Source organism: Clytia hemisphaerica, unplaced genomic scaffold, assembly GCF_902728285.1.
Source record: "Clytia hemisphaerica strain Z4C2 unplaced genomic scaffold, Clytia hemisphaerica genome assembly, whole genome shotgun sequence".
NCBI classification, from domain to species: Eukaryota; Metazoa; Cnidaria; class Hydrozoa; order Leptothecata; family Clytiidae; genus Clytia; species Clytia hemisphaerica.
The window spans coordinates 1,655,522-1,676,579 of NW_027103551.1; the positions used below are offsets into that span (position 1 = coordinate 1,655,522).

Consider the following 21,058-nt stretch of genomic DNA (forward strand, 5'->3'; position numbering starts at 1 on the left):
TTTGAAAAATACATACAATCAGGTATTTTTAGCCAAATTTTAAATTACTCCGTTTCTAAGTAAACACAAATTTTTGGTTTTAAGTGCTTTATTGACATATGAAAAATATGTGTACTCATTAGAAAAACATTAAACATAAATATTGCTTTGATTTTCGCTTGTTGTTTTGATGGATTGGTTGTGAGGAAGTTGCAAAAAGTCTGTTAGTGCAGATTTCTATGCTTTATAATGATTGGCTCAGAAATGTCGAAAAAACAGTTACTTATTAAGGTAAGAGAAATTTAATTTATTGTTCTACGGGAAGACCTTTAGAAAAATATAGGTTGGTCTGTTGGTATGAGAAAAATAAGTTAAAGTTAACCCTTTAAGTGCCACGGTCATTTTTTTCTAAGTTTTTAAAAGAAAATCGCCCGCTGTGCGGACCTGCCTGAATGATAGAAAGGTGCCTAATTGTAAAACTTCAAACTTATTATTATTAACTTATTATTTGCTGGAAGACAGAATAGAGTAAAGCAGGGCCAAATTGGGAGGTTCTTGGATCACTCGTTGACCAAAAATGGTCAAAAACGGTCAAAATCGTATAAAAGTGAATTTTTGTCAATTTTTTTTTGCATTTTTTTGCTTGACCATGAAACCCAATCCAATTCCCACGAGTTAGACCAAGTATGAGGATTTCTAACTCAAACTGGGCATTACAGGAGGGCTTCGCCCTCCTACATAGCCCATATCTGATATATACGACATTGGCACTTAAAGGGTTGGAACCACTTAATCTAGGTTAGGAAAGTCAAAATCTAAAAGAATTGTTTGGAAGCAGTAGACTTTTTCCTCTTTTTATCAATGAGCGACTTTCTTGCCATTTCCATCATGCTATTTTAAAATCACAATGGATGAACTTGCACATTTTAGACTTGTGAAAATGTCTATAATATAACGTCTTGTTTTGCAAGATGTTTATATATTGATTATTATTTTATAGATTATCTTTTCGATTTCGCGAAAAACCCGTAGAACAATAAAATAATTTGGTCTTGCCTTACTCGCAAAATTACCGAATTGCCCGTGAATCATCCGGGTATTAAGAAAAAGGATATTTAATCTCCTCGCGTAGTCTCTAATACAGTCAGTTATTTTCAGCCGCAAGAATCAATTTCAAATGTTATTGGTTTTAAGTGGTTTGTTGACATAATTTCCAAAGCTATTTTCAAGGTATTTTGAGAGGTATTTGTTTTGACGATAGATTTAGGGAAATGTATTGAACCAGATCTAAGGTAGCGAAGATTTCTGGCGCTCATAAAATGATAGACCTTTTCATAAATTACGTCATGAACATCACTCGCATCGTTTTGAAATTATTGTCAAGGCGATTAACTCCCAGCGGATTTTATTAAAACTGCTTTCTATTCATAAAAGAATCATTCAGTGTCTCAAGGGACATGATCAACATGGAAATTGTTTGAATACGAGGCAAGTGATATTCATAACGTAATTTATGAAAAGGTCTATTGGCTCAGAAATCTCGAGAAAGTAATTTTTCATTACGCCAAAAGACAAAAGATTTTGCTAGTAGAGTTTATAATCGACATTTTAATATGAATTACATGATTAAAAAAGGGCGTGTAGGCATGTCCTCACTTTATCGGATTAGATAAAAAGGAGTCACAGCTAGATTGGGCTCTCTTCTATATTGGATATTTTGTTCGGGTGGGGGTGGGGGGTTGGGTAGTGAGAAATCTGCAAAATTTGCCTTGTTTAAGGGGCAAACTTGCTCTGATTAGGGGTGATTTTGAATGTACGGGGGGGGGGTCAAGGGGTCAACTGATGCTTGTCCGGGGGGTGAGATAAGATTACCCTATTTTGAGAAGTTTCATACTTTGGTATTTTTTTAGTAAATGCTTCGTTAAATAAAGAAAGTGTAATGGAAAGTACCAAGGTGAAAGAACGTGACAACTTCATAAAAACATTGGACAAATTAAAAGAGCTGAAATTGCCGTTAGCAAAATATTTGGTTGATTTAGATGAGAAAAATGCGATTTTGAGTGATGTCGACAAGAACAAAACTTTTGCCACTACAGCTGAAAATTATTGCAAGGATCTTTTAAGACATGTTGCTGAAAATGATCCAAGGTTTAAAAACACCTTTTTGTTGTCAGGTAGTTTTTACGACGATTGCAAAGTTGGGAAGCTAGATGAATTTGATTACATGGTGAGAATTGATAACTTGTCGAAACCAGGGCTATTTGAAGCCGTGCCCAGTGATTATTTCGGATTTATGAAATTAAAAGTTCTTGATGAGTCAATATGTCAAAAGTGGGATGAATTTATACAGGAAGAAGACTGGGATGAAGAAGACGAAGAAGAGTCTGGAGACGAGGAAGACGAAGAACACTCTGGGGACGAGGCTACGAAAAATGATGATGATGGAAACTCAGAAGCAAAGAAAATCAAAATATTTTCTGTAGAAGCTTTCAAAAATAAATTTTTCGATTTATTGTATAAAGCAACAGAAGCAATCATAATGCCATCAAACTGGTTACGTCATCCCTTCCCCGTTAGCCACGGCCCGTGTACAATGCTGGAATTTCTGGTTAATGATATTGAAAAAGAACCACACTATGTTTCGATAGATATTGCTCCTTCGATTGCATTTCCAAACTCTGACAGTTTTGAATTTCCATATGAACAGTATATCAATAATGAAGACCATTCAGTCAAATTTCTATCAAAGTTTGCAATAGGTGATATGGCACAGAGAGAACTACTCTTAGTTCCGTTCTACTTTGACGAGCACTCTAAAACGGATTACGGGACATGGGCGTGGCATTATAGTGATAAATTCAGAGTCTCATTTTCATTGGTAGAGAAACATATTTTTTCTACTTTTTCCGCAAAAAGCGTTGAGAAACGTTTGTATAGGACATTGAAGATACTGAAAGATGAATACATGCAAGATTCGCCAGGAAGATTTCCAGAATTGTTTGGAATCGATAATGATAAACCGCCTTCAACAAAACTCACTGTAAGTAGCCTTTATTTCGGACGCAACTTTTGAGCAAAATAGACTTTTTTCTCTGACGAATTCTATCTCATTTTGAGCCTTTAGCCCCTCCACTTTTACGGTTGTTCCGCCGGGCCTTAGACGTACTATTGTTTTTCGTTTGAGAAACAACTTAACTGGGTGCCCTTTAATAGCAATCAAAAATAAGACATTGGGATCGGAGAAAGAGCTCGCATTCCTCAATGGATGTAGCATGTTGCATTGCACAAACGCGAAAAAAACTTCTCGTGTCCCCAAGCCTTAACTTGCACACTTTAAATCGCTTTGTATTGGTGTATGGTTAGCTTTCTGATTTGATACCAAAAGGCATTACAAAGATACCCTGTTTGTGGCACATCCTTTTTCTCCTTAAGCAAACACCATACCACGCCCTTCTCAGTATTTATTATGATGCTTATTCGTTTCCTTCTTATCTTTGTTATTAAAAAAAATAGAAAAAACATCCTTGAAGAAATATGCTGTATAATTTGATTTGGAAATTTTCTTTTAAAGATGCCATCATCGTTGGATGTGAGAACCGGTCAAATTGCCAACGCGAATTCTGATGGTGATATAAGCGATATTGCACTGCCAAAGAATACATCGTTTCATGTCAAACCCGAAGTTTCGGAAGATATAAACTTTCTATCGGTATGTACTATTTTGAAAGATTTCTTCTACTATGGTACGTTATTTTTGTGAAATGTCACCATTGACTGACCCTTGACTCTGTTTTCGCCAGATTTATATAATTTTTTCACCAGAAGCACAAAGAAATTTGGATATTTATTCATGAAATTCATAGACCAATATTTCAGGTCCTAGGTTTCTTGAAATATACTTCGGCAGAAATGGGTGATGAGTATGTGCGGAAGGTAAGGGAAGGTTTTTTCACCTTCCAAAGTCTCTCTAAGGGTTGCAAATTCAAAAAGTCTTAATAGTATCTTCAAGGGTCGGTTTTTTTCGCTACCTCGAGTCGAAGAAGAGTAAAAAGTCAAGAAATTGAGATGTTCTGGAGTTTTTATAAGATACTTCACTAATTGGTCATTTAAAGTAATAGAGATGACGCGTTCTTTAGAAAAAGTAACAAAATTGTTTTATTACAGGCTAACGACCAACCATATCAAGAAAGAGCTTGTAAAAACTCCAGCTTGTCCCAAGAAATTAAGCAAACTTTTCGAAAATAGAGAATTCTTTTAAAAATCGAGAAATTTTTGTCCAATTTTGTCTAATAAGAATATGGGTCACTTTTTTAGCAATTTTGGCCTTTTAAGGGTCACCATTTCAGCAAAAATCAGTTTCTCTAACGGTTAGTTTTCCGAGGTCCTGTCCGCTAAGTTTGAACACAAATCTTTTGTGATTTGGCAACCGCAACCCTATAAACCATTCCATTTTCAGTTAGTACCTTCAAACTCCTGTTTGCAGGGATTTGTTCTGAAAATTGACTTCATCATCATGAAATGTTCCAAAAAGGGTTCCGCTTTTCAATTTGCTGCAAGTTTTTATTCTAGTGGCTCTAGGATCCATAAGGAACATATGTGCCAAGTTTCAGTCACATGTCTAATTTGTCTGTCATCTGAACTCTTGGTAGAAAACCAACTAAAAGCGGGAAAAAAGGGAAAAAATTCTTTCAAGACACTGGATCCTGGGTATTTTTTTTGGGTAGTCCCTAGAAATATTTGTCCACTCCCAGCATAAAATATTAAACATAGGTTTTTTCATACGACGTCAGATTCTTCATTACTTAATGAAATCTTCAGAAGTTGAATTTTACAGATTCAAGATTTGGAGAGCTGTTTGAGTGGGAACATATTTTAAACTATATAACGAATATGATAATACTAGCCGGTACCCGGCGTCGAACGCCGGTTAAGCTGTAGCTGAACGCACTAAAAGTCCTTTGGATGTTGAAGCTGGCTTAAAAAAGCGATCAAATAAAAAAAAGAAATTTCTACAACGTTTAACTCTAACCTGCCACGGGTGTCTTATCTTTTAACCATATTTGGATCGTGTACTGCCCCCCCCCCCCCCCGTGACATAATTTTTTGTTTAAGTCAAAAGTTATCAGCATCGTTTACTGTGTACCAGTGTCGTTTGAAACGACTCTGCAGGTAGTTATTTTTATAACTATTTTTTTTATGTTTTTATTTTTTTAAATGACAATTTTTCAGAAAAAAGTGGGAAGGTCACAAAGAATAGTGCAACTCTTTGTTTTTATCAGATTGAAATAAAATAAGACAATTCTAAGTTGCTTTTTTAAACCCTTGTCGTAACTTAAACGAATTTAAACATAAAAAATGACGTACATACTTTTTAACAGTAACGACGACTTGAATATTTTTATAAGAAGAAAGAACCAGTGAACTAATTTTTTCTTATGCTTTATATCGCCCTTTGAATGCTGTTGTTGTCCACAAACTTTTTTTTTGATTTTTACTCTTGTCTCCCGAATAGACGCCCCCCCCCCCCCCCGCTTATTGTTGAGAGAACAAAAATCCACCCCCCCCCCCCGCCAATTAAACTCGAATAATTCAATATTTTATTACAGTATATAGATAAACCTTAAACTTGTTAAAATTTTCCTTTTTGTTAGTATTGGTTCTTATTTTACGTGTTTATTATTTGTTAAAGTTTCTTTTTTGTTGTTAAAATTGATATCAGTTTTAAAAAATTCTGCCTTCAAATTACCCCCTCTTATTCCATCCCCCGCTTATTAGAATTTAGAAAATTTTTCTACCCCCTGCTTATTCGGACCCCCCCCCCCCCCGTCTATTCGGGAGACAAGAGTATGTTTTGATTTACTTTTGAAATATTCCTTTCTATAAAATGAAATTGTTTTGTTTTGAAAAAAATTCGAATGTCATTAATAAATACGATCGTCAAATACATTCGAAAACATTTAAAACAAAAGAAGAGAGAAAAAGGCATGTCTGGGCAGAAATTAAAATTACTAAATGTAGATGGGCCTTAAATTTCAAAACAAAGTCTAAACCAAGCTCTATCCGATCTTTTACAAATGGCGCGAATCCAATAGAACAAATTTGTGGAGCAAGAGACTAAAAGTCATAATTTTAAAACACAAACAAAGCGAAAACGAAAGTGGTGACACACAGACACACAAAGCACCGCTATTAATATGATGATAATTCATGACGTAATGTTTTATACGGAATCAATTAAAGTAGCCCGGGCGTTTTCAACTAGTTTTATTGCTAAATTCAAAACTAGTGGCAAATACCCAGTATTTTTTGCTGGTTGTTTCCATATAAAACATTACATCATGAATATAACAAATAGTCCTTTTTTCTGTTTTTCAGACATACGTTATGAAATCGACATGGTTATACTTTATGATGTATCAAACGAAAGACGATGAAGAATGGACAGAAGAGGAGTTGGGTGGAATGGTCATCGAATGTTTAGATTTCTTATTCGTCATTTATCAAGAAGATAAGAATGACGTCAACAACTTCTTTTTGGACGATGTCACCAAAAAACCACCGGGAAAGTTGAAACAACAAAAGATTTTATTGTCTTTAACTGAAATGGTGGAATCGTTATACCAAAAAGTTAATTCATAACCAGATATAATATACTCTTATGAGCCTAAACGGGCATGTTGGAATAGCCAGAGGAGTAGTAAAATTTTTAAATTCGAACTACCACTTAACAATTAACGCTATTTTCCAAGAACCATCAAATTTTGGATGGGGCTTCGATGTTCTTATTTTTTTTTTCGTTTATTTCATGCATAAATGTCCTGGGGCACTCATATGGTCCAACCAACGGCATGTGTCGCCCTTAAGGGTAGGTTTTCGAGACCCTTGAAATGCACTGTAAGGGTGTACTTTTGATATAACGCATTAAGGGCCTTCTTTTAGCTGGGTACACTGTAAGGGTGTGTTTGGGGACTGCTGAATCTGACAGTAAAAATCTGATGTTTTGAGAGTCGCACTCATTTTGATTTCTTTTGCACATTGTGTCGACCTCTCAGGCTCATTTTCAGGTGGCTTCAGAAAAATAAAATATACAATTAAACTACACTGTAAGGTCAGAAAAGTTAGGTAAGATACACTGTATGGAGGGTACCTTTTCAATGCTCAAGGGCTGCACTGTAAGGGGCCGATTTTGCAAGTCAATTTTTGACGACGCATGCCGTCGTTTAGAAATCCAGTGCCCCCAGCATAAATGTTCTTTAAATATTTTGTGTAGTATGTGTAATTTACTCACTTAGTAACTTAAAGTGGTTAATATCAGTCTTTTTTTTCTGAAATTTAAATGGTTGAGATTGTTCTTAGTTTGTTCTTAGGTTTAGTCAAAAATTTAGCCTCACGTTTTTATGAGCTTTCTTATAAATAAACAAAACGTCTCAAAATATGTGAACAATAGAAATGAGATTTTCTTTTGTGGGCTTAAGATATTTAAAACGGAAAAACGGAGAGGGTCAAAATAATTAAAATACGAGAAGGTGAAAAAGCTAGAATCGGCCCAATTCTTTGATCTTAGTCTGTCATACAGGGGAGTCTCTTTTACTCAAACCTCTATAAATCGACTGTCTCCTTAACTAAAACAAGTTTTATGGTCCCCTCACCATAACTCTTATTTTCCTTAACTCGAACAAATTTGTGTTCCTCGTGCGTGTTCGAGTTATGGAGACTCCACTGTAATACTAAAGATTTAGCCTTTTGAACGAGAGGATTGATAACTTTGATATATTGAATAATTCAGCTTTGTTCTTACTGGAATTTCTAAATTTCTTTATTACTACTTTTTTTCTTAGTCATACTTTTGAAGAGTCTTATAGATACCTCAATACGAGACATTTAGCGAGTATTTGCACGTGTGAGGACGGCAGAGTAACTACAGCAATCTGGAATAACCCGCAGTTTTGACCCGCAAAATCGAGGACGGTGAAAGTGCTGATTTACCATCGTCATCAATCAATCATTATCTAGACAAAATCAGAAGCTAACCGTTTTCCGTTGCTGAAAAACACAGATACATAAACTCGCTATTGGGAAATGTATCATGGGTTTATAAGGTTATTAGAAATGAATATCAGATATGGTATAATCAGATTAGTCGGGGGTCATTACCTCTACCCCTCCCCTTCACTGTGTAGTGCTAAAAAACCTTCTACTCATTATTTTAATTAAGGACTCATTCATATGATATGTTTAGACCTTCAGTTTTCGTCTAGATAATCTTTAAGAATTTCAAATGAAAATCTTTGCTTTCCGCTGTCAAAGCCAATGAAAATCAAATACTTGGAAAGGCATTATACAGATGATACGAGGGCGGGTTATTAATTAGCTTGGTCATCCGTCATATCAAAATTCAGTATAGAGATGCACATAATAGTAGTTTTATCGGGAATAAAAATTTTTACTATCTAACTTTTCCCATTCTCCAGCGATAAAGCAGTCCGAAACCTAATATAACGGATTCTTTTCCACGAGAAAGATAAATCGATAACAGTAAATCAACCTACACACTGTACTATTTTTCTGATTTTTCTCTCTTACAGGTAGATTGCGAAATCTTTTGTCTTCTGTTTAGTTTTGTTAGATACTGTAGTTGATTGTAATAGCTGAATGGAGATTATTGAGGATTACCTTTTGATGATCCATTATATTTAAAATTTGATAAAATCATATGATAAATGCCAGCGTATTTAATAGCGTTAATAGATGAATGTCAGAATAGGAATTAACCCATTTGGCAAGTTGTTTACGATTTTTGAAAGAATGTCCTGTTTATTCTCACACCAGGGTATCAACTCCTATTACCCCTATTTATTTGATCCTCATTTGTTCCTTTGATCTTTACTTTGATTTATATATAAGGTAAGCGTAGGTGCTTATTTAGTTTTAGAATATTTTTCCGCTCTTTACGAGTTGGAGTTGGTACCTTTAACCTACCTTTATTTATGTAAAATCACCCTGCCTCAGTGACCATTGAGTTTAAATCCCGAAGGGCTAGAGTATAGTCTCTAACCTTTCCTAGGCAAGAAAAGTGAAGCCACTTTATTTCGCATCCAAAATGCGCCTAGAACGCGCCGTTATCACGACGACAGATTGTATCTAGCGGTTCCTTTGTTTTTGAGGGCTGCAACTTTTGAAGTCTAGCGATAGATTCTAGTTTCAATCCGCTGTTTGTATGAAAACAACGCGCATGTTCTGGATGGGAAATAAGTGGCTTCATTTCCCATCCAGGAGTCTGTCTAGCTCTTCGGGCTTGGAAGTCAATGTCAGTGACCCTGTGACCACATTTAGGCTTAAATTCTAATGGGGATAGAAAATCACAATTTTTAATGGGTGGGGATTTCAAATTATTGTAATGACGTTTACATACCCTGGCAAAAATATAACTAAAGCAACGGCTCTCGGCAATGACAATGATTTTATGCAGCAGTTCGGGAAGAAGATATAGCATGAACATAGGAATGAAGTTCATGATATATTTCTCACTGCGACGATTGTTAGCTGATTTTTCTTGTGAGTAGGGGCTAGGTTTGTGACACAGATGTTTCTCTTCGCCCCTCAGCTTAAAGGGCTATAAAAGATTTTCTAGAAAATTTTATTATTATTCGATCAAACGATTCAATCCCCAATGGCATCTAGCACCTTTATCTTCTTGTAATTGGTTAATATGCTCACAGAATCACTGAGACAGGGATTTTTCAAGAAAAACTTTTTCGGGTCATAGTATCATGCTTTCGAAAAAAGATCTGCGTAAGTGAATTGCCTACGTCTTTATTCACGCCCCTTTATCACCCAGTCAAAGATAAAATCGTATGTCAAAGTTGCAACCATCTGTAGTATAATATAAAGGGATAGGCTTAAACGACAAAAACAATATCTCCATTTTCTATGGCACCATTTCATAAAACTTAACAGATAAAATAAGTTTGTTAGACACCTCGTATGAATAAAGCTAATAAATGAATCTTGCAAGGTATAGAACACTACCGTACTGTGCACAAGAAGTATTAAAAACTATTATATTGGATTGATGTCTTATTAAAAGTATAGATTATATTAGAATCAATGGCGTGTAGGTGTAGGTGTATATGTTAAATGCGATGCGATTAAGCAGTTGATAAAATCGAGTATATGAGCAGGATATAATTCATTCTCGGCTTGATGCTGATTAAGTTCATAACTCTCAATTGATGAAGTAGTTCAGTCAAAGGGAGTCTCGAATAAGCTAAAAAGACAATTTTTTTGTAAGGGAATTTGTGAATCTGGCTTGACATTGTATATATTGATAACAAGTAAGATTTCAAAGGATATCTCAACTCTGGTGCAATTCAGCTGAGATTTGTAGACCAAAGTGACATATAGGTTAATATCAACCCTGGTTTCATCAAGATGGGTCTGTTGAAGATCTGCTTGACATTCTGTTTGATCATTGCTGTGGTCGTGGAAAACAGAAGAATCACGAAGTTGGAACGAGTTGAAAATGTTTTGAAAAGAACGAATCGTATTCTTGACGATTTGAAAAGAGAAGGTATGTTATATCTAAAAGTGTTATGCTCACTTGTGATCTTTCAGTCGGTACCACTACATGAAAAAGGCAACTATTGCCTTAACGGGAAGTATTTCCCGAACGGGAAGGTGAAAATAACCCGAAAAGGAAACTGTTTCCAGATTGAAAATTCCTGAGTTCTCAGAGGCCACTTTCCCGATCGGGAAACTGGTGAACTTCCCGATTTGGAAAGTCTAGCCATTTTGGGAAGTTTTCCACCTTCCCGTTCGGGAAATATTTCCCGTTGAGGCAATAGTTGCCTTTTCCATATAGTGTTCCCGACTGTCTGTAGTGAGAATTATTCAGATCATCATGGTGATTCCGTTTTGCGATTTGATTTCTGTCAAAAAAAAAACAAAAAAAAAAACGTGAAAACTCAAATGTTTTTATTCCGATTTGATTTTTACGTTACTCGATTCTCAAAAAAGATTGATTGAAATCGACCTATCAACCCTTAAAGGCGTGGTCGACTTTTAAGGGGCTTGGTATTGAATTTACAAGAAAACGATGTCAAAATTCTTTTTCTGTAAGAATGTTAATGCAACGACTTCAAGTATTCTGACGTCATCCCTCCCTTGTAAAGTCGAACCCAGTCTACTTGTGCTTTAAAGGTTGACAGGTGTCCTCTTGCGCGTGCTGCGACCGCACCGTTTGGCTTCAATCCTTTTTGCTTGGAAAAAAGATTACGTCATAAAATGTAGCGCGCGCTCGAAAACTTTTTTTCAATCATTACGTCAGATTGTGCCAATGGAGTTTCATTTTTCTTTTGACCAATAGCGTGGAAGCTTAGTGATCACAGCGCGCGCAAGTGGCGACCGGCTTGAAAGGTTAATGGGTATAACACGATTTTTAATTTCCATACTGCCATTTACAAAGCTGAATGAATTTTTAACTTTTTAGTTGCCATTAGCAGTGACGAAGAATCTTGTGAGGATAAACAGACGAAATGTGGAGACTGGAAAGAGAAAGATGGAGATGAGTGGGAAGAGAATTGTGCAACCAAGTCATACCTTCAGTCACATTGCAAAAAGTCTTGTAATCTCTGTAAGTAGAAATAATTGTATCTGCAACACCCCTGTCTCGATTTAGAAAAATGCAATGATTTCTTTGGTAAATTCACGTTGAATGGCTGTAATCTTTTGCTAAATGTTTCTATCATGAATTATTGAAAGATTGAAGGTTTTTCCAAATTTTTTGAGGTAGAAATAAAAAGGTATTGTGTCTGTTTCTTTATGGGTATAAGGGTTTTAAATTCTCTGATTTTAGCTAAAAATATATGGATTATCCATTTAGCTTAAATCAGTTTAGTGTTCCTAGATTCCCAATTTGAGCTTTTCAAGAACCCTTTCTAATGCACTTCTTGCTCTTGATAAATTTGCATTAATTTTTCTGACTCTTCCGTCCAAAATATTTCTTCGTTGGCAAGTTTAGTATATATCCAACAGTTTCAGTGTATTTCCCATTGACTAGTCTAGGTCAAGATTGTTCGCTCACCTCTTTATTTAAATTCAAATAAAATTATGGAGGTTTTTGCAACATCTTCTTTTTTACTTTAGGTGATGGATCCGGTGGCTCAGGAGGTTCCGGTGGTTCAGGAGGATCCGGTGGCTCAGGAGGTTCCGGTGGCTCAGGAGGTTCCGGTGGTTCAGAAGGATCCGGTGGTTCAGAAGGATCCGGTGGTTCAGGAGGATCCAGTGGCTCAGAAGGATCCGGTGGCTCAAGCGAGTGTACGGATACGAAATCTGATTGTGAAGCTAAGATGGAAGAAATAGATGACATGTGCTCAAAACCATTTTGGCAAAGTGTTTGTAACATGACTTGTGGATGTGGTAAGTTGTCTTTCTAGTGTTTTACCGTAAGAAAATGGGCAGAAAATTTGTCGTTTTGAGGCATCTGTAAAATGAGCATACAAACAAAATGAACCAATCGTATGTGTGATTGTTAATAAGATTTTTCATCGTCAAAATATTTTTAAGGGTTGAAAGATTTCTCTTAGTGGATAGGAAAAAATTCCTCTGGAACTAAGAAAACCTAAGCCATATTTCCGAAACAAATTTAGAAAAAAAAACATTATCAAAAAACCTGAGCGCAATGTCATGTATTAACTTTTTATTATCATTCCAATCTTAGTTGAAACAAGTACCGGTGGTTCTGGTGGTTCGGGAGGATCCGGTGGTTCGGGAGGCTCTGGTGGTTCAGGAGGTTCTGGATCAAGTAGCTGTCCAAATGCTCAACCAGCAATTCTCCCTCCCGGAGTTGAAGAATGTAATGAAGAAAACAAAGGACACTGTGAATGCGCTGAAGGTTGCTTCCAAACATATGTCTTCACTGTACAAGAGCAAACCAGATGTTTCACGGTGTACAGACCAGAAGGCTTAACACAAAAGCTACCAGCCGTTTTGAGCAGTCAATGTTATGGTAAAGACAAATTAGGAAGCTTGTTGATGAAGAATGGTGATAATGATGAGAACAAAGGAGCTTCTCGTTATGGATACGCCAGATTTGGTTTATCTTCTCCAGATGGTGCATGGACCTTTGGTAACAATGGTGTTGTAAATGAAGAGAACCCAATGCCTTGTTCAGAAGCTGACAGCAAAGATATGGAGTATGTTGGTAAAGTCTTTGAATTCATTGATGAAAATGAAGAAATCTTCAACACTGACAAGATCTTCACTGAAGGATTCTCTCAAAACTCCATGTTCTCAGCTTATATAGGATTCTGCTATTCGGACAGAGTCACTGGTATCTGGCAAGGTGGTAGTGGACTGGCTTTCAAATCTCAAGAGAATGTTAACCTTCCAGGAATGCAATCTAAATGCTCTGCTAGCTCGTATGCTGAAAACAAGAAAGATTGTGAAGAAGTAGAGCCATGCACTGATTGTGAATACTGGCCAATCTATCCATGCTATGAATCAACCAAACCAATGATCGACTGCATTGCTGACTACAATAATGACAACATTGCTAACGCCAGAGCTGAGCTTGGAGATCCTGAAATTGAATCCACAGCAGTCAACATGTATACTGTTGCCAAAACTGAGGGACATGATGCTCGATTGTTGAGATTCAAACCATCAGATGATGGCACCATCGCTGGTGGTCACAAGAATCCACGAAATACTGTTTACTGGCAAATGGGATGTTGGGGAATGACCGAGAAGTGTTCCTCAGAATGTGAAACCTCTTTCGAGGCATGTGTCAATGGCAAAGATGTTTCGACTGCTGAAAACCGTGTTGATTCTTTCTCTACTTGCATCGATCATGATTCGTTCATTCAGCTTGGTGGTTGTGATTCTACATGTTCCCCAACCCTCGAAATGCTAAAACAAAGCGAAGTGCCATACAAGACAGACTTTGCTTATGACGTTTTTGGTGCCAATGATCAAGGCTCACAACCACAACCTGAATTTAGCAAATGCAAAGCATAAAGTTGATTAAAAGACTTTCTTCATGTTAACAGCACTTTTAGTCAAGCAATACTATTTATCATGATAAGGCTGCATTTCCTTATACACTTTAATCATTGTAATTACATTAAGTCTTGAATTTCTACATATTTGTCATATGTTTGTTATTCTTATCACCTTTGCAAGATTAAATAGTCATTCAAGGCCCTACTTCTTTTTTGATTCCTTACTTGAGACTAAGAGGGGAAGAAAGGTCCTATTCCGAAGAGTATACAATTTCCTCCAGAAAGCCTCTTCTACACTTTACAGATCATTTAAATAATGACGCAATGTTTCGAGCTCCAACCCTGACCCTAACTGATAAGATCAAAATAATCAAAAATCGAAAATATCGAAAAGGTCAAAAAGGAAAAATAAAAAAAGGCCACTTTTGGCCACCTAAAACCCCGACAGGAAAGTGACTGAACCAACCCTACCGATTTATTCCTAATTGTTTATCACGGGAATTAACTACATGTGGTCTAAAAGAACGACAAATTACGCATGCGTGTTAATGCAGTCTGATTTTTTAACTCTTCGGAATGGGACCTTTCTCTGACTGCTAATGTGAATTGCTGAAGATTCAAAAATGAATAGAAATAAAAATACTGGTGAATAGGCTTTGACAATTGAATTTATTCAATTCGAGGCTGAAAACTCGCAGTTTAAGTAACACGGGAACGAGGTTGGCGTGTTATTTTTTGCGTTTCTTTGGCCATCTCATTATAAGGCCAACTAAATCATGATCTGAAATAAAACAAAATCAAAAAACCTTTACTCACGTGATGAGGTTTTCAAAAAAGCAATACAACAGTTTTCAAAATAAATTTGCTAAATTAAAGACCTTTTCACCACAAACACGTTGATAACTTTTGATCTAGGAAAGTTGGAAATTTCATTTTGTGAACACTCAGGTTCATCTCGTGATATACGTCTTTCTTAAAAAAAAAAGAATCCAAATTTACCAAATTTGAGTCCCTCCACTGACACAAAAAAATGTTTTGATCGGTAGATTCTTATCAAGGTTTTTTTGGTGGGAAATATGAAAATTTCAAATTATCAGGCCCGACAATACCATTAATTTCGCTATCCGTTTATAAATAAGAAATTTGGATTTACAGGCTAGGGTTTCTGCCGAAACAGTTCGTTTTTTGAATAAAACAAGTGGGGACTCTCTGCTCGAACCCTGGGACACTCGATTTCTAAACGAAAAAAGGGTCTATTTTCGAGCCTTTCTAATCTTTACAGTGTAGTTTGATTTCATGTCTTATTTTGCTAAAGCCACCCACCAATGAGCTTAAGGCGTCGACTCCAGGGGAATAAGGCGGGTTCGTGGATGCCAAAATGCTTGCAACGTTACAAATCATTTTCATAAGCTCATTTTAGTGAGTATCTAAATGGTGAAAATTGAAATTATTTTGATGATTCTATCAAAAGTTATTGGAATTTCAACTTTTATGACGTCATCCAAATGGCGCAAAATTGAGGATTTTTGCAAATTACCAGTGGATACCCCTTAAAACCACATACCCCTTAAAACCCACAATGTTGCATTTTTGGCTTTCATAACTACCAGATTTAATTTTATGTGGTATGTTTCACTTTTTTACAACCTCTTATAAATGTTCTTTCATAAAATACCAAATTTTAAGGATTTTAAAGATGCTAAAGTATCTTAAAATTCGAAGTTATTCAAAATTTTATCAAAAATCCCTTCAAAAAATCAGGTTTTTTGGACCTAGAAATTACACAATTGAATTTAAGGTCATAAAACCTATACTTTTTAGATACCTATACTTATGGTAGGTATGAAAAAATCATTTTCATCTTCGTGAATAGACCCCAACGAAAATGACAGGCCCTTAAAATTCTACTTTAAAGCACTTTTATGGTGATGATCAATAAAATCGGAAAATCGACTTTCTCAAAACCTGGTCATGCTGCATACCAAAATGTCACAAATTTGATGGAGATTTAGAAAAACATTAGAACCATAGGTCAAAAATGAAGCGAATGAAGGTTTTGGCCTTTCGTAGCCGTTTTTGACGAAAAAAAAAAAAAACCACACACAATTGCATTATGGGCATGAAATCCTGAAAAATGAAAATATTGTTGTGGGAATGAATTTCTAGCAAGTCTTTGAACCATTGAATCACGAAGCAACACCAAATTTGTATCCATCAGCTTGAGTATCCCGTTATGAAGGGTCGGACTTTGTGGTTTTTAGCCTTATTTTCGTAGGTTTTAAGGGGTATTTTGATTTTAACACATATTTTTGAGATCATTTAGGTACTAATGGTATATTCATAACATTAGTAAATTTACAGTGAATCACTGTTCAAAATTTGAGGTCAAAAGAACTTTTTTGTAAAAAGTTATTCGAGAAAAACCATTTTGTAGGTTTTAAGGGGTAAATAGCTAAAACTGCACTTTTTCACTTCCTCGTGAAAAACTGAAAACTGTTTTCTACAAAACCTCACTGCTAGGGAAGACAATCATAGACAACGTACTTTCAACACAAAAAGTTTCAGCCTTACACTCCAACTAAACAATGAGATAGAGGGTACCACTTTTTATTGTGGGTTTTAAGGGGTATCCACTGGTACGCAAAATTTATAGACTGAATCTTATTCTACTTAGTTATACGCTTCGTTTAAACCCACAAAATGAGCTTATGAAAATGATTTGTAACGTTGCAAGCATTTTGACCCCGCTTTAATCCCCAGGAGGACCCGATATATCAAAAATGTAAAATTGGGGGCAATTCAAAAGTATAAAGATACATGTTATTACTGACAAACATGCAATTCAGCAAGACATTATCATTCAATATTGCTGGTTGTAATGTCTTTGTAAAAATGCATAAGTAAGATAAAAAGAATAGTGGAAAACACATCCTTACAGTTTAAGGGTCTTAAAACCCGCTATTTTTAACCTTCCGGGAAACCTACCCTTAAGATCAGCGTATACACCTTGGGCCGGACCATAGTGGCTCACCTCTAACCTCGCAAGACATCGTTGTGTTACGCTATTAGTAGATTCTGATTGTGATTGACGCAAGTTGACGAGTTAGAAGTAAATAACGAAGTGCACATGCCTATTCTTGTACCAGATGTGGAAATATGATGCTACGACACGCTTTGCTCTGAAGGCGGCCGCCAATACGCCATCGGAATATCAGATAAGCACATTTGCCACCCAAAGCTTATGTAAAAAAGGGTGTTTAACATAGACACTGGATAAACAACGTATAAAACGGTGGAGAGTGAAGCATTGTCTTTCTTTTGTTTAAGAAAACAGTTGAGGATCTAGCTTTGTCCGCAAAGGACAACTGTCATTATGAAAATTTTTTGGAGGCTCGTGTGGTGGATCGGTATTTTTATTGAGGTTGAAGTTTGAAAATTTCTGGTGTCAACATTCAATTTTTCATACCAGCATGTTTTTCGTATCTTTCTTGCAACTTGAAACGTCATAACGACAATCGTTTAATGAAGGAAGGAGAATGAACAATAATGTCATTAATTACTGCGGACAAGGCTAGAACATCATAAATTATCTGTTTATGTGTTGCGTGAAATTTAAGTTTATATCAGCAACACAAGCAACGTGAGAGTTGAAATTCAATTGAAATCGCTAGCGATAAAACATAATAGGGCGCTGATTTCATAAAAACTATTCTTACTAAATTCGCGCACTAAAAAAAAAAGAAAAAAAAAAGAGGATTCGTGCATTCGTGCAGATTTCTTATGAAGTCAAAAGTATAAACAAAAAGATCACTAACCTTCCATGCATGCGGCATCCAGATTACCCTTCGGCTTCGCCTCAAACTCATTTCAAGTCATCGATCCTCAAGAGAAATGATCTGCAATTGCTTGAAGACTCAGTGAATGTGAGTATTTACTCATTCTTCAGGGGGTTTTTTGTGCTCCTGATACTCGTTTTTTTTTCGTTCCCAGTCCACATCAGCTCGGTAAATTCTATATAAAAATCAAAAACATGAACGAAAAAACCGACAAAAAGCAAGAAAAACAACCATTTGAAGAAGCTAAACAAAACCAAACATGCACTCTCACTGTGAAATGGTGGCTGAATTGCTGTACCATGTTTTGTCAGATAGTCTCAAGTTAGAGCAGTTGACAGTACTTTTGTGAAAAAAGCCGAAATTTGCAAAAATCGCGAAAGTTTATACGCCTTGTAAAGTATCTTCCTTGACAAGCAGGCTAGCTCTAAAGCTCTAAAACAGCATCTAATAACATGAAAACCAGAATAAAAGGTTTTTTTCTCTTTGACTGCTTAACTTCCTTCAGTTAGGGAATCCAGGATCCTGCCATTCTCTATAATAAGCCAGCAAAAACTAAGTGATACTTGTAAACTTAAGTTTCTTACCATTTTCCATAAAACAATCGAAAACATTACTAGTTCCCAAAGCCGGAGACCAGAGCAAATGATCTTCCTTGATGAGAGCGCCCTTTTGGATCTATTGTTAACTCGTTTAAAATGGTGGACAGAGTTGCAGAATGATAAAGGTGCCCGCCGCTTCGAGGGTGGTAACGCCAAAACACCCAATATGATCAGCCAACAGAAGGCGAGTTTGTTGCCGCGCAATTTACGTCGTGCACTCCACCGTAGCGAAAGCACAAACAACATTTCGCAATTATAAGAATATCTTATGTGCTTAATTCTATTTGACTTTGAGAGCTTCATTGAAAATGAAAAAGTAGAAAGATAAGAAATGCGCTGGTTAATTTTGTTTAAATAAGTGTGTTCTATCATTGTTGAAAGTTGGAGAAATTACTACCGGCGCAAAGATTTTTTACAGCCAATTAAAGGCACAGTCTGCTTATAATTACTATGTTTGCTATATCGTCTAGGCAAAAAACGGTAAAAAAAGACGCAAACGTAATTTTTTTATGAGTGCGGTTATGATTTTTTTGATTGCAGCCGCGTACAGGAACTCGCCAAATGTTCCTAACTGAACTTGTAAAGATATATAGTTTTCATCAGCAGTGATTCTGACTTTTCTATATTATTCCCAGCACCAAAACAAGCCAAGTAGGGTCTGGTAGGGTGTCAAAATTAGATGAGGGATGTCAAGATTAGACCAAGTTACAGTGGGTACTAGACAGTTCCATGTAAACTCCCCCAGTATTTTGCATTATATATGGATAATCTCTAAAGTCACATATAACGTGGGACTTTTGGAAATTTTTCCATAGTTTCTAAACCCCCTAAGTCTTTGATTTTGATGAAACCCAGATAAGGGTAAGTGTTGAAAGTTTGAATTTCCCAAGGGGGTTGCCAGTTAAGGGGAGACTAAGTAAGTAACTTGGTTGTTTAGGGGAGGCAGTGAGGCTGGAACATCGATTTTTGAGGATTACGATTTTACCAGCTTTTTAGCTATTTTTGCCTCGCTAACCCAAATATCGCAACCTCTTTATCTTAAAGGATGATCGAAATTAGAGTTTTTCAGCGTTCCGAAAAAAACGCAAAGCAGAAATTTTTTCATCTTCACAGGATCGATTGTCAACAACAAAATACATCTTTTGGTCTTTGGGTTTGTTTCTGACGTTTTTCCTTCAAAGAATATCGATGACTTTCCTTTTCCCCTTGAGCGCGCGAGAAAAAAATGATTAGCTCGCATTCTCGCGCGGGCGAATAAAGATGAGGCGGCAATTTTGCACTGAGGGTGCTACTTAGTTTCCGCCCTATTTTGCGCCCACCATAGAATGGTCCAAATACGGGGGTATTCCAAATGATAAATGATGTCGTTCTGTAAGTGTTTTATTTTCTGATAGATACAAATAGTATATTGAATACTATTAACTTATTTATTTAAATATTTTTGTGCCCAAATTTAAATATCTGGTTAAATAAAAAGCAAATGACAGCAGTTCTGTTTTTCCCTCAACCCCCGGGAAAAGTTTTTTTGCCGACTTAGCTATTTTACAAATTTCGGAAAAGAACTCCCATAGGAATTCCGATTCATAACCCGATTGGTTCATTTCAGAACGGCTTCAAGAAAGTCATAATGGCAGATAATTTTGAAAGTTTCTCTGAGTAAATGTGTGTAATTTATTGATGTTGATGGCTTGTTGATTCTTTAAAGAAAAAAGATAACAGGTATAGCTTTTTCTAATCCTGGAATATCGAGGTTCCAGCTACACTGGGAGGGGCTTCCTTCCTAGGGGAATTACTGTCTTCATAAAATATGGTACAAAAATTTGAATTCTTTTTCTTTTTGACCTTTCTAGATGTTTTCAAAGTAGGAATTTCCTCCAAACCATATCATATCATATTTGCACAAAGATGCGTATTAGCAATGTCCAAAACATGGTCGAGTCAGCTTTTTGAGAAAATTTTTGTTTCGGCCAAAAATACCGGAAATATGCCGAAAATCGCAGTTTTTGCAGAATTCATTGGACCTTTTCCTTACATTTCTTTGTTTTTTCACACAAAAACATTATTGATAACAATGCCCTCCATCAAACATGATTCAATTGTCGATAAAACTGATTTTTGCAACCGGAATTTTCATTTCTATTTCCCTACACCCCTTCCCTCTCCCCCGTCAACAATCAATGATGAAATTTAATGTGTTTTGCATTTTCGCTAAACACTATATCTTCTGACTGATTGTTTTCATTTTTCTCTTTTACGCTATCTAAACTTTCATCATTAGATATGGACCTACATTCAGCATGTGGCTTGTGTTCTGAGAGCATTCTTAAACTAGAAATTTTTGCTCTGTTCTGATAAGGGCTTGATAAATCAATAGAAATGACAATCTTTTCTGGTATAATCAAGGTCAAATACAAGGGAAGAAATTTTTGCTAAATAGATGGGTTACAATGGTATTTAAAGATGCTTTACTTTTAAGCATGTTTGTTTTCTCATTAACATGTTAAACCAGTGCTTTGGCATTTCTATCATCCACAGTGTATATTATTGTCTACAAAGTAAATAAAGTATAATAGATTATCAGTGACAACAACATAATATGTAATAACCAGATGCTGCAATATGTGACTACCCAAGCATTTTTCAG

General features: G+C 36.0%; 3 protein-coding genes across 3 annotated transcripts in view; all 3 read left to right on the forward strand.

Annotated features, from left to right (window-relative positions):
• The first annotated feature begins 127 nt into the window (after window positions 1-127).
• Window positions 128-6,618, forward strand: LOC136800102 (uncharacterized). The gene is made up of 5 exons (XM_067056713.1): window positions 128-270; window positions 1,890-3,019; window positions 3,551-3,688; window positions 3,856-3,912; window positions 6,355-6,618. Exons 2-5 carry the CDS (start codon window positions 1,919-1,921, stop codon window positions 6,616-6,618), a joined length of 1,560 nt encoding a protein of 519 aa, XP_066912814.1. The 5' UTR covers window positions 128-270; window positions 1,890-1,918.
• Window positions 6,619-10,147: 3,529 nt separating this feature from the next.
• Window positions 10,148-14,177, forward strand: LOC136800239 (uncharacterized). Its single transcript, XM_067056860.1, has 4 exons — window positions 10,148-10,549; window positions 11,468-11,611; window positions 12,124-12,396; window positions 12,698-14,177. The coding sequence occupies exons 1-4, from the start codon at window positions 10,411-10,413 to the stop codon at window positions 13,993-13,995; spliced, it is 1,854 nt and encodes a 617-aa protein (XP_066912961.1). The 5' UTR covers window positions 10,148-10,410; the 3' UTR covers window positions 13,996-14,177.
• Window positions 14,178-17,804: 3,627 nt separating this feature from the next.
• LOC136800103 (dynein heavy chain domain-containing protein 1-like) overlaps window positions 17,805-21,058 on the forward strand; it is a 186,787-nt gene continuing 183,533 nt past the window's right edge. Inside the window, exon 1 of the mRNA XM_067056714.1 lies at window positions 17,805-17,902. The gene's annotated coding sequence lies outside the window, so the exon portion shown is untranslated. The remainder of the gene's footprint in view (window positions 17,903-21,058) is intronic.

Excerpts from the sequence above, each read along its gene's own strand:
- LOC136800102 (XM_067056713.1), top strand. The coding sequence starts at position 1,919 with ATGGAAAGTACCAAGGTGAAAGAACGTGACAACTTCATAAAAACATTG. Across the intron at positions 3,020-3,550 it reads CGCCTTCAACAAAACTCACT|ATGCCATCATCGTTGGATGT; the intron begins GTAAGTAGCCTT and ends TTTCTTTTAAAG. Across the intron at positions 3,913-6,354 it reads GTGATGAGTATGTGCGGAAG|ACATACGTTATGAAATCGAC; the intron begins GTAAGGGAAGGT and ends TCTGTTTTTCAG.
- LOC136800239 (XM_067056860.1), top strand. The coding sequence starts at position 10,411 with ATGGGTCTGTTGAAGATCTGCTTGACATTCTGTTTGATCATTGCTGTG. Across the intron at positions 10,550-11,467 it reads TGACGATTTGAAAAGAGAAG|TTGCCATTAGCAGTGACGAA; the intron begins GTATGTTATATC and ends TTAACTTTTTAG. Across the intron at positions 11,612-12,123 it reads CAAAAAGTCTTGTAATCTCT|GTGATGGATCCGGTGGCTCA; the intron begins GTAAGTAGAAAT and ends TTTTTACTTTAG.